The 13,153-nt window shown below is 43.2% G+C and overlaps 1 protein-coding gene across 1 annotated transcript in view; it reads left to right on the top strand.

The window, feature by feature from the left end:
• CNTN1 (contactin 1) overlaps positions 1-13,153 on the top strand; it is a 372,977-nt gene that overhangs the window by 227,834 nt on the left and 131,990 nt on the right. The window contains exon 10 of the mRNA XM_070947941.1: positions 3,815-3,996. Coding sequence (XP_070804042.1) covers positions 3,815-3,996 — 182 coding nt within the window. The remainder of the gene's footprint in view (positions 1-3,814; positions 3,997-13,153) is intronic.

The raw sequence follows: 13,153 nt of genomic DNA, 5'->3' as shown, positions 1-13,153 counted from the left end.
AGGTGGTAGGTTTGAGGAGAAAGATTGCTGTACAATAAAAAAGGTGAAAGGGAAGAAAGCCAACCCCAAACAAATATAAAGATATTAAGATAAAGAATGAATTGTTAAACTTTAAAGAATAAAAGAGAACAAATATGAATAAATAACAATAATTAGAAACACACATACAAACATACAATGTATTTTCTTTGAACAGAGTATTTGGCCGGTTCACAAATTTAAACAGTGTTTAGTCATTTCAATTAAATTTACAATTTCTATATTTCCTTTTTGCCATATTTATTCCTCATCTATTTTTGTAAAAAACCAATATTACCCTTCATTCTCATCTCTAATCTTAATCAAATTCAATTTTTCCCTTCTATTCTATATTATACCCCTTCCCATTGTCATCTATTTTTATATTCATCCTCACATTGGTTAATTATGTAATTATGTAATACAGTTGTTTAATACAAATTCAACATTTTAATATAAATCAGTTAGTTATATAACTATCTTTTTTGTATATCAATCAATATGAACATGAATATTCCAATTATTTCCATGCAATCCAATTTCTTACAAATCAATTAATTATATTTAGCAATAATAAAAAACCAAATAATTTCCCCCATATATTCCTCCAAACCACAACTTAACCATTTCTGCTTTCAACACAATATACAATTAATAGTATCTCAATTATTACAATTCCCTAGTTAAATAGAGCTTTTTTTCTTTTGTGTTTTAAAATCTTGAACTCTCCTCTTTTTCCCTAAATTTCCCATTGTTTGCACCTACCTTTTTTGGTGAGGAAAAAGAAAAGAAATCTGCCTGCCTAATTTTCCAACGTTGCAGCAACAGCAAAGCCAACAGCCTGCTTTACTTTCAGTTTTGTTTTTCAGCATAGCTAGGGGGGGAAAATCTCCAGCAAGCAGCAGAGCCCTGAGCAAAACAGCTGAGAGCAAATCAGTTGAGAGTCGGGAGCCGATCTAATCAAGGGCTAATTATCCTATGCTGAAGCTCCACAGGCCAATAAAATTACAAAAAAACACTGAACCATTTGTTAAATTGCTGGCTTGCCCACCCCTCGCCCACCACTATTTATTGGCAATAAATAGTGGTGCGGAGGGGCGGGGCAAGCCAGCAATTTAACAAATGCAGAATCCCACCACTGGCTCTAGGTCATCCCTTTGAAGCCCCGCGGCAAGAATTTAAACAGTTTCTTTTCCTCTAGCCATCAGCTGGGACTCAGGAGGCAGCAATAGATTGGGAATGGGCGGGGTAAGCGAACGGCCGGCGATCCAACAGAGCAGAGAGTGATGAGTGAAGGCGTGGGGAGGGGCGAGAGAGGGCTTTGGCGACCCTTGTGAAATGGCCGTTCGACCCCCAAAGGGGTCGTGACCCCCAGGTTGAGAACCGCTGTTCTAGGGTGTTAGCTACTAACACCCTACTAGGAAACAAACAGGGTGAACTACTAATACAAGAAGGTGGATATAATATAGTTGGAATAACAGAAACTTGATGGGATGAACCCCATGACTGGAATGTACTGATAGAAGGATACAAACTGTTCAAAAAATCCAGATCCCATAAAAAGGGAGGTGGAGTTGCACTGTGTGTCACTGCTAAATTTTGGAGGTAGTTCATTAAGTTGATAGGGTCATGTCAAGGTCTTCACACAAAAAGAAACTATAGCCCAACCTACCAAAAACATAACTGTAAAAAACAGATTAGAAATAAAAGTTAAAATAAACAAAAAATTAGTAAGAGAACACCTGTCTGATCTTGATAAATACAAATCAATGGGACCTGACGGATTACATCCCAGAGTTCTAAAGGAGCTGGCAGATCTCATCTCAGAACCACTGTACCACATATTTCAAAAATCCTGGAGCACTGGGGAACTATCAGGGGACTGGAAAAGAGCTGATGTAGTTCCCATCTTCAAAAAAGAGAAAAAAACAGATCCAGGAAACTACAGACCAATCAGCCTAACATCAATATCAAGAAAGATACTGGAAAAGATAATAAAAAAATACATCTGCCAACATCTAGAAATGAGTAAAGTAATAACTACCAGTCAGCACAGGTTTGTTAAAAACAGATCATGCCAAATCAATCTTATTTCATTCTTCAACACAGTGACTAAATTAGTAGACCAGTGAAGTACTGTGGATATATTTAGACTTCAGCAAGCATTCAATAAAGTAGACCACAACCTACTTCTTAGTAAGCTAGAAAAAAGTTGGATAGATAGCATTACCATCAGATGGATTTGTAACTAGCTGACAAACCGTACTCAATGAGTAGTCCTTAATAGGTCTACGTCTACATGGAGGAAAGTAAACAGAATTGTACCACAAGGTTCCATCTTAGGCCCAGTACTCTTCAATATCTTCATAAAGGATTTAGATTCAGGAATAGAACTTACCAAATTTGCAGATGATACTAAACTGGCAGGAATAGCTAACACCCTGGAAGATAGGCTCAAGATCTAGATGGATCTTCACAGATCTGAACACTGGTCCCTATCTAAAAAAATGAAATTCAGTGTAGAGAAAGGTAAAGTCCTACACCTAGGCAAGAAAAACCAAAAGTACATATATCGACTAGGTGAAACCAGGCTTAATAGCAGTAACTGTGAGGGTGATCTTGGAGTCTTAGTGGAAAACCAGCTAAGTATGAGCCAGCAGTGTGCAGCGGCAGACAAAAAAGCCAATGCAATCCTAAATTGCATTAACAGAGGGATACAATCAAGATCAAGTGAGGTACTAATACCACTCTATAAAGCCCTAGTAAGACCACACCTAGAATACTGCATCCAGTTTTGGTCACCATACTATAAAAAAGATGTTGAGACTTTAGAAAAAGTGCAGAGGAGAGCAACCATGATGATTAGAGGACTGGAGAATAAAACATACGAAGAACGGTTACAGGAACTGGGCATGGCTAGTCTAGTGAAGAAAAGGACCAGGGAGACATGATAACAGTCTTCCAGTACTTGAGGAGCTGCCACAAAGAGGAAGGGGACAATCTGTTTTCTAAAGCACCTGAGGGCTAGACAGGGAATAATGGATGGAAATTGATCAAGGAGAGATTCAATCTAGAAATGAGGAGGAACATTCTGACAGTGAGAACAATCAACCAATGGAACAGATTGCCTTCGGAAGTTGTGGGAGCTTCATTACTGGAAGCTTTGAAGAAGAGATTGGACTGCCATTTGTCAGAAATGGTGTAGGGTCTCCTGCTTGGTTGGGGGGTTGGATTAGATGACCTACAAGGTCCCTTCCAATTCTGTTAATCTGTAAACACAAGTAAACTTTATATATAAATTTAACATGTTTCTCCTTTATGCATATGGCTCCAAATGTGGTATGGCTTAGCATTACAGCTACAAAAAAGCATTGAAGGTGACAATGAAATTGCCCTTAATGAAACTAGCCAAACATTCTCCAGTTTATTTTCCAGTTATTATGAATTCAATTTATTTTATGATTCAGGTTCTTGTAGAAGGATATCATTAAAACAATGTTGTATAACCTGTTTACTTGACAAAAAAAGATTGTTTTAATATATTATTGACATTAGAGGTATGTAGAGGTAATGCAGAAATATTCATTCTGTTTTAGACAAGTGAAGGAAGCAGATTGAGAAGGGAAGGGTCATGTCAGTGGGCAGTTAAACAACAGCTAAGTGAAATTTCTGCTTAAGAAACTCTCTTTTGTAATTGTGAAACATGAAGAGGAAAGTTGATGCTGAAGTTACTTAATAAATGAAAGATCCAACAGCTAATCAAAGCTGAATTAAAATGTGTCCTATTTTCTTTAAGCCCTGTTCCTGAACTCAGATGGAGTAAATATCTTGAACCAATGCCAAGCAGTGCAGATATAAGCTTGTCTGGTGCAGTTCTAAAGATCTTCAATATTCAGTTTGAAGATGAAGGAATATATGAATGTGAAGCTGAAAATTACAGAGGAAAGGATAAACATTCAGCAAAAGTGTATGTTCAAGGTAAGTAGAATTTCTTCATGCATTTCATCACTGAAAAATACATTTATACATATTTATCCCATATCATTTTAGAAGGTTGGTTTTTCAAAATTTCATAAATTAATGCAACATTTTGCACTGTGACACAATTCAGAATAATTCAATTAACTAAAGGTTGGTTGAGTAATAAGCTGAGCCAGCAAACATTATTCCAATTTTTAAGTAGCAGCATGTGACTTAAACATTAATTTGGCTTTACTTCTAATTTCAAGCATAGAAAATTAATTCTTTTGGTATGTAATTTTTTATTTTTATATATATCTATATGACCCGAATAACCAAAGACCAACTATATGTATATATATAATTATTGAATACATGAACAGTGTGGCATCTGGGTATCATTAATTTTGAAACCAGATAATAGTGATAATCTTGATAAACTTAATTACATTAATCATACACACATCATTATAATAACATAAATATTACAATTAAAGTTGTTAACATTTTAGTATTTGCTCCACCATGTATATAATCCTTCATCATTTGATTATTAAAGTATTTTAATACACAATGCTAATAACCATAATATTGTTGTTTAAGTGTACATAATACAACCATCTTTCAACTTCTGATCCTTTCATCTGCATACTAATTTTAAAATATTATATAGAAATATGCATAATAATATTTTCCCCTATCTAGTTTCTACCTCTATTCTGTTTCTTAATAGAACAAATCTTATATTTGTAGATATTCTATTTCTATTTTTTAAAAAGTTTTTTATTTTAAACACATTAAAAACACATTAAAAATCAAACATGTACATACAACAAAAAGTAAGACAAAAAAGAAAAATATCACTTTTCTTTTCAGCTATACACAGCGGTCTGCTCTTTCTATACATCAATATTTACAAATATTTAAGTATAAATTTATTTGACGTTCATTTTCTACTTTATATCATTTCTTCTTTACTAACAAAAGATCATACACATTTCCCCCCTCCTTTCTTCATTCATTTAACTTACTTCCTTATGTTTCAACCATTCATACCATCTACTCCAAACCTTATAATACTTTGATTCTTCTTTCCCCTTAATTTCTTTAGCTAATTTATCTAATTCTGCACATTCTAGAATTTTTTTAATTAAATCCTCTTCCATTGGTAGTGTTTCCTTCTTCCAATATTGTGCGTATACAATACATGCTGCAGTCAATATATGCAATATAAGGTACTGTATTTCTTTAGTATAATTGTCTATTGAGATTCCTAACAGAAATTGTTCCGGTTTTCCCTCTATTGGATTCTGAATTATTTCTACTATCCAAGTTTTGATTTTCTTCCAGAATTTTTGTGCCATCGTGCAGGTCCACCATTGATGATAGTATGTTCCGTAGCCAGTCTTGCACTTCCAACATTTCGGGGAGTTGGTAGGGAACATTTTCGCAATTCTGGCCAGTGGGAGGTGCCATCTATAAAACATTTTCATCTGGTTTTCTTTGTATGCCATCACAATTGTTAATTTCATGTTCGTTTTCCACATCCTCTCCCACTTCTCTAGTTCTATCACATGGTATCAATAGGTATTCTATTTCTATCCATCATCTCTTGCCCATTTTAGTATTTCAATTCTTGTTTATTTTTTGGCATGTTTTCCATACTCCTCCCTTAGGATTTTGTATCTCTATACATCATTCTTCTTTGATCTAAATGTTTCCTCTGTCTCTACATTTACCTCTCACTGCCAAACCTTCACTACACATTTCAGTGTCTCTAACTTCAGTTCAGGAATGTCTTTCTGTTTATCCAGTTCTATTTTTTAATTTCTTAATGTATAATCTGCCTGTTCTATTTCATCTGTTTTAATTATCTCTTTCTTCTCTTATCTTTTGGATTAATTTGTTATTTATCTGCTCTATCTTTTCCTCTGTTTTTTCTATTTTCTCCTCTATTTCCTGGGTTTCCTGTTCATTTTTCATTGTCATTTGATGAACATTTTCTGGTCTGACAACTATATCATGTATCAAGTCCTTTATCTCCCTGTGGTGCTTTGCTATAGTTTCATGAATACTTTGAAACATCAATAATATTTCTTTTTGAAATTCACTTATTTTCCCTGTTGAAGCATTTTGTCTTATTTTGATGAGTCAAAAGGTTGCTCAGTAAGCTACCAAGGTCTCAAACTCTCGGTTGTCTATAACATCAAAAGCCAATATTAAAACAATTTACTCAGTCCCAAAATTATTCCTTAGGATGAACAATATTTATAGTTCTTTATAGTCCTCAACCTGTCATTTTACTCCTTCCAAGTTGTTGTTGTTGTTGTTGTTGTTGTTGTTGTTGTTGTTATTATTATTATTATTATTATTATTATTATTATTATTTAAATTTTTATACTGCCCTTCTCCTGAAGGACTCAGGGTGGTGTACAGCCATATTAAAACAACATATACCCACAAAACTTAAAAACAGTTTAAAATACATTAAAAATTTGGCCCTTATATTAAAAACTACAAACACCCAATTAAAATTCATTTTTCTAAGCCAGCCCAGCCTGTTGGAACAAAAGAGTCTTAAGGGCACAGCGAAAGGTACGTAGGTCGGGGATCATGTGAATCTCCGGGGGCAGTTCATTCCAGAGGGCAGGTGCCCCCACAGAGAAGGATCTTCCCCTGGGTGTCGCCAGTCGGCATTGTTTGGCCGACGGTACCCTGAGGAGCCCCTCTCTGTGGGAGCGTATTGGCCGGTGGGAGGCTATCGGTGGCAGAAGGTGATCTTGTATATACCCAGGTCCTAAGAGATGGAGTGATTTAAAGGTGGTAACCAACACCTTGAATTGCACCCGTAAGACCACTGGGAGCCAGTGCAGCTCACGCAGGAGAGGTGTTACGTGGGTGCGACGAGTCACCCCCATAATCACCCGCGCGGCCACATTCTGGACCAGTTGGAGCCTCCGAGTGCTCTTCAAGGGGAGCCCCATGTAGAGAGTGTTACAGTAGTCCAGACGGGATGTGACGAGGGCATGAGTGACTGTGCATAAGGCATCCCAGTCCAGAAAGGGATGCCTGGTAGATCAGACGAACCTGATAAAAAGCTCCCCTGGCCACAGCCGTCATATGATCTTCTAAAGACAGCCGTGCATCCAGGAGAACACCCAAGTTGCGAGCCCTCTCTGAGGGGCCAAGATCTCGCCCCCAATAGTCAGCGATGGAGCCAGCTGGCTATACTGGGAGGCCGGAAACCACAGCCACTCGGTCTTGGAATGGTTGAGTCTGAGCCTGTTTCTCCCCATCCAGATCCGCACGGCCTCCAGGCACCGGGACATCACATCAAGGGCACCATTGGGGTGGTCCGGGATGGAGATGTACAGCTGAGTATCATCAGAGTACAGATGAAACTTCACCCCAAAACCACGGATGATCTCACCCAGCGGCTTCACATAAATGTTGAACAGAAGGGGCGAGAGGACTGACCCTTGCAGCACCCCACAAACAAGGTGCTTCGAGGTCAACCTCTGTCCCCCTGCCAACACAAACTGCGTACGGTCAGAGAGGAAGGAGGAGAACCACCGCAACATGGTGCCCCCACTCCCAACCCCTCCAATCGATGCAGCATGATACCATGTCGATGGTATCAAAAGCCCCTGAGAGGTCTAATAGGACCAGGACAGAAGAACAACCCCTGTCCCAAGCCCCCCAGAGATCATCAACCAATGCGACCAATGCCGTTTCCGTGCTGTACCCCAGCCTGAAGCCCGACTGGAACGGATCGAGATAGACAGCTTCATCCAGGTACTGGGGAAGTTATCGCGCCACCATACTCTCAACAACCTTCGCAACGAAGCGAAGGTTGGAGACTGGACGATAGTTCGCTAATACAGCCGGGTCCAGGGAAGGCTTCTTGAGGAGGGGCCTCACCACCGCCTCCTTCAGAGAGGGAGGGAAGAAACCCTCACTCAAAGAAACGTTAATAATCCCCTGGAGCCAGCCTCGTGTAACCGCCTGGGAGGCCAGCACCAATCAGGAGGGACACAGGTCCAATAAACATGTGGCAGTGCTAAGCCTACCCAGAATCCTGTCCACGTCCTCGGGAGTCACAAGATCAAACCCCTCCCAGATAACACTCTCAAGACCCACCTGATGTCAGCTTCCAAGCTGCCATAAGGACGGTGTCAAGTTTCGCTATCTTAAATAAACTTCATTCTCAAACGCAAGGTCTCTAATGAATCTTTTTTTTATTTAAGAATAGAAAGAACGACATCCCTGAACTCTTTGTGCAGCCAAAACTGGCACCTCCTTCCAAACCCCTCCCTTTCCATTCTTCAACGCCAATGTCTCATTGGCCATCGTGCAGATCCATCTCTTTGTCCCAAGCACTTTCTTTTCACAGGAATTCCCCCCTCCCTCTATCACCCAGGTAACGCTATCTACTAAAGAGCAGGAAACTAGGTAAAAGTTCATCTCAGCATTAAAGCAAAGCTTCTCCCTCTCTCATTCATGTCAGCGCTGTAGGAGATCATAATTTGGAATGCTGACATCCGGGAGGAGAGGCTTGAACTTTCACCTACTTTTTCCCCTGAAGAACTGTCTCCACGGAGATAGAGATGGGAGGGGGGGCATTCCTGTGAAATGACAGAGATGGGATGAACAGAGTGGCTTGGAAGATGGCCAATGAGATGCAGAGAGCTGGGAACCGGAAAGGGAGGTTTGGGGGGGGGCAAAGTTCAGTGCTAACTACGCTTTGAGTCAGGGTCAGTTCGTTATGCCCAATAAAGAGAAAAGTTTCCTCAAAGATCGGGTGTTTGGAAATTCATTTATTTGGAGATAACAACGAAGCTTGACAGATAGTTAGCATTCAATTTTCAAAGCCAAACTGGCAAGCCTCCAGCCCTCCAGCTCCGTGCCAGATATTTGGACGGAGTGGCGCCAAGGTTCAGAAGCCATGGCAGAAAGCCAATTCTCTACTGAAAGCTTATTTCAAGCAGCTGGGAACCAGCCGCCCCCACCCCCTCCTCCAGCACTGCCACACCATTACGAAGGTCAGACAATCATGCTCCAAGCCAAGAAAAAAAAATGAACCTTGCAAAAAGCTTTTGCAAGACTTTGCAAAAAGCTGCAGAAGCTGAGTTCCCTTTTCTGGACATGAAAGGTAAGGGAAATCCCCTGAGTGAATTGGGGAGGGCAGATGGGCTTTGGGGCTGGCAACAAGTCAGGCAGCAAAAAGGGGCTGAGGGCAAACCCACCACCGAGGGCACGACCAGAGCGAGGGCCCAAGCGCGCCACCGATGCACCACGAAAATTCCCCCCAGGCACAGAGGTCTTCGCCCACCTGACCGAAGCAAGGAGAGTCCCAGATAGTGGAGATCAATTCCCCGACTCGTATGACAGCGAGGACAATGGTGAAGATGACCCAATGGTGAATGGACCCATCCACCCTTTCCTCTTCCCCATACGCCTAACAGCCCCTAAAACAGGAACCCAAGGGACTTTCCAAGCCCTAATTGATTCGGGCTGCACGAGGTTCCTGATTAACCTACCCACAGTCCTGAAATTGGGGATCCGAGCGAAGAAGCTCAACCACCCAATTCGATTTGAGCAAGTGGACGGGACCCTCGTAGGCGGGGCTTACGCCACACACCTGACCGAGCCAGGGAAGCTGGAGCTAGGAGATCACTGGGAGATGATTCGGTTCATAATAGCCCCCAAAATGACCGATCCAGTCATACTGGGGCTTTCCTGGCTAGACAAGTGGGGTCCAATCATCTGGTGGCAAGAGGGGACCCGCAGATTGAGGATAGCAAAGGGGCCCCAACCTCTGCCACTCCAACCAGGACAGACGCCCCCCACACTCGAGCCCCAACGTTTCCCACCTGAACAAAAGAAGATGGCACCGACACAAGGGCCCCTCCCGAAGGGCACTGCAAAGCAGCTGGGGGCCACATCCAACAGCTCCCATGAAGCAGAACAGATCCCAAAAGAGTACCAAGACCTTGCAGAGCTATTTAGCGAGACCGAGTGTGACGTCCTACCTTCCCACCAGGATGCTGACTGCACCATCGAAATCATCCCTGGGGCGAAACTACCTAAACCTAAATTGTATGCCATGATGCCCCGTGAAATGCAAGAAATGCAAAACTACATAGACAAGAACCTACGAAGAGTTTTCATTGAGCCAGCCAAACCACGGATCGCAGCACTGGTCCTTTTCAAAGAGAAGAAAGATGGCTCTATGCGTCTGGTAGTTGACTTTCGAGTTATCAATGCAGTCTGCGTACACAACTTATATCCCCTCCCCCTCATGCTAGCCCACATGCTAGCCCACCTGGCCAAGGGGAAGATTTTCACTAAACTAGACCTCCGCGAAGCCTACTATTGAATACGCATCAGGGAAGGAGACGAGTGGAAGATAGCATTCAACTGCCCCCTGGGAAGTTTCCAATTCAAGGTGATGCCATTTGGGCTACAGGGAGCCCCAGCGGTGTTCATGCAATTGATAAATGAAGTTCTACATGACCACCTCCATAAGGGGGTCCTCGTCTACCTATCTGACATTCTCATTTACACGGAGACCATAGACAAACACATACCCCTCGTCTGCAAAGTGCTGGAAAAACTGCTGAAAGCGAACCTCTATGTCAAACTGTCAAAATGCGAGTTCCACCAATCACGGCTAGACTATTAAGGTTACCGAGTGTCAAACGAGGGGATAGAGATGGACCCGGCTAAAGTACAATCAGTCCTAGACTGGCGACCCCCTCGCACCCGCAAACAACTGCAAAGCTTCCTGGGGTTCGCAAATTTCTACAGGCAATTCATCCCCTCCTTTGCAAGAATTGCCAAACCTCTGACAGACCTCCTAAAGACAGGGAGTACGACAACGAAACCCCGTCCAGGACAGCCTCTACAGTGGGACCCGGCCTGCCAACAGGCATTCGAAACACTAAAACAAATGTTTGCAAAAGAACTGGTCTTGAAGCATCCTGACCCCGAACAATCCTTCGGCATCCAAGCAGATGCCAGCAATGTGGCAGTGGGGGCAGTCCTACTCCAAAAGAACAGGCAGGGAGACCTACAACCTTGTGCCTACATATCCCGCAAACTCACCGACACAGAGAGACGATGGGCGGCGTAGGAAAAAGAAGCGTTCGCAGTGAGGTGGGCGCTGTTAACCTGGCGACATCTGCTAGAAGGAGGCCAAACACCGTTCAAGGTTTGGACTGACCATAAAAACCTGGAGGCCCTCAAGACCCCACGGAATTTATCGCCCAGGCAAGTCCGGTGGGCCCAATACTTCAATCGTTTCAACTTCGAACTGAAGCACATCCCAGGGGGGAAGAACTTTCTGGCCGATGCCCTCTCCCGAATGCCCCAATACAACAGTGAACGGGAGCAGGTGGTGAATGCCATCATCCCCTCTGCCCAAGGAGTGGGTCAGGTAACCACCAGACAGCAGCATCGTGACCAGCAGGGGCAACCAACAAGTGACCTGACAACAAGGCTCAAGGCAGAAACGTTGGCGGACCCCTGGTTCTGAGACAATCAACATCTCTTGACAAAGAGAGATGGCCTAGCATGGAGAGGGATGAAACTTTATGTCCCAGAGACTCTACGCACCCTGGTCCTCAAGAGGAGTCACGACGTTAAACCAGCGGGGCATTTCAGTTTCCTAAAGACTCTGCATTTAGCACAGAGACAGTTTTGGTGGCCCCACATGAGAAAAGATGTAGACAGCTATGTAAAAAGTTGTACCATCTGTGCCACGATGAAAACCCGACCAGGAAGACCTTCGGGGCTGCTGCAGCCAGTAGCTGAACCATCAAGGCCATGGGAAGAGATTGCTATGGACTTCATAGTCGAACTGCCGAGAAGCGGCGGAAACACAGTGATCTGGACTGTAATAGACTTATTCTCCAAACAGGCACACTTCATACCCTGCAGCGGACTACCCTCAGCCTGCCAATTGGCCAAACTGTTCGTGAAACACATCTACCGCCTGCACGGAGTACCCAGAAGAATCATCTCCGATCGAGGTGTCCAGTTTACAGCGAAGTTCTGGAGGGAATTCCTTCGATCCATAGGATCATCCCAAGGCCTCAGCTCAGCGTTTCACCTGAGCACCAATGGGGGGGCGGAAAGATTGAATGCCATGATAGAGCAGTACCTGAGGTGCTACGTTGACTACCAACAATCGAACTGGGCGGACCTCTTATCGTTTGCAGAGGTTGCATATAACAATGCTGTCCACAGTAGCACAGGACTAACCCCATTTAAGATAGTGAGCGGCATGGATTTCGTCCCCATGCCAAAGTACCCAAGGGAACCTCCTTCCTCAGTTAGCTTGAATGACTGGATGACAATTCTGAGAGAAACCTGGGAGAACGTCAAGAAGGCATTAGACAAGGCAGCATGGTCTTATAAGAAACAAGCAGATAAGCACCGAGCCCCCCAAAGGCCGTTCCGAGTAGGGGAGAAGGTATGCCTCTTCACCAAGTATTTAAGACTCAGACTCCCGACCAGGAAACTGGGCCCGAAATTTATAGGACCATTTCCAATAGTAAAAATAATCAACCCGGTTACAGTACAATTGCAGTTGCCCCGGTTACTAGGGAGGATACACCCCGTTTTTCACAGTAGCCTCCTGAAGCCTGTGGTAGGGTCAACCTTAAGGCCGGTGCCACGTGATCCCCCCAGGGCCCTTAATTATTGGAGGCCACACTCACTATGAAGTACTACGAATTCTTGATTCAAGGTGGCACAGGGGGCATCTCCAATACTTAATTAAGTGGAAGGGTTACCCTTTGTCAGAAGCTTCCTGGGTGAAGAGCACAAACATCCAAGCTGACCGCCTTATAGCTAAATTCCATGCAGATCACCTGGACAAACCGGGAGGGGGTGGGACACCCTCTTGGACGGGGTAAAGGTACTAAACTTGTTGTGTGTCTTGCGCAGGCCTCACTGAGAGAATGAAGGAAGAGGGGCCGGATGTCAGCTTCCAAGCTGCCATAAGGACGGGAGGAGAGGCTTGAACTTTCACCTACTTTTTCCCCTGAAGAACTGTCTCCACGGAGATAGAGATGGGAGGGGGGGCATTCCTGTGAAATGACAGAGATGGGATGAGTAGAGTGGCTTGGAATATGGCCAATGAGATGCAGAGAGCTGGGAACCAGAAAGG

This window comes from Pituophis catenifer, unplaced genomic scaffold, assembly GCF_029215685.1.
Source record: "Pituophis catenifer annectens isolate HBS135680 unplaced genomic scaffold, rPitCat1.0.hap2 SCAF_7, whole genome shotgun sequence".
In the NCBI taxonomy this organism is placed as follows: domain Eukaryota; kingdom Metazoa; phylum Chordata; class Lepidosauria; order Squamata; family Colubridae; genus Pituophis; species Pituophis catenifer.
This window is presented reverse-complemented; position numbering and strand designations above follow the sequence as displayed.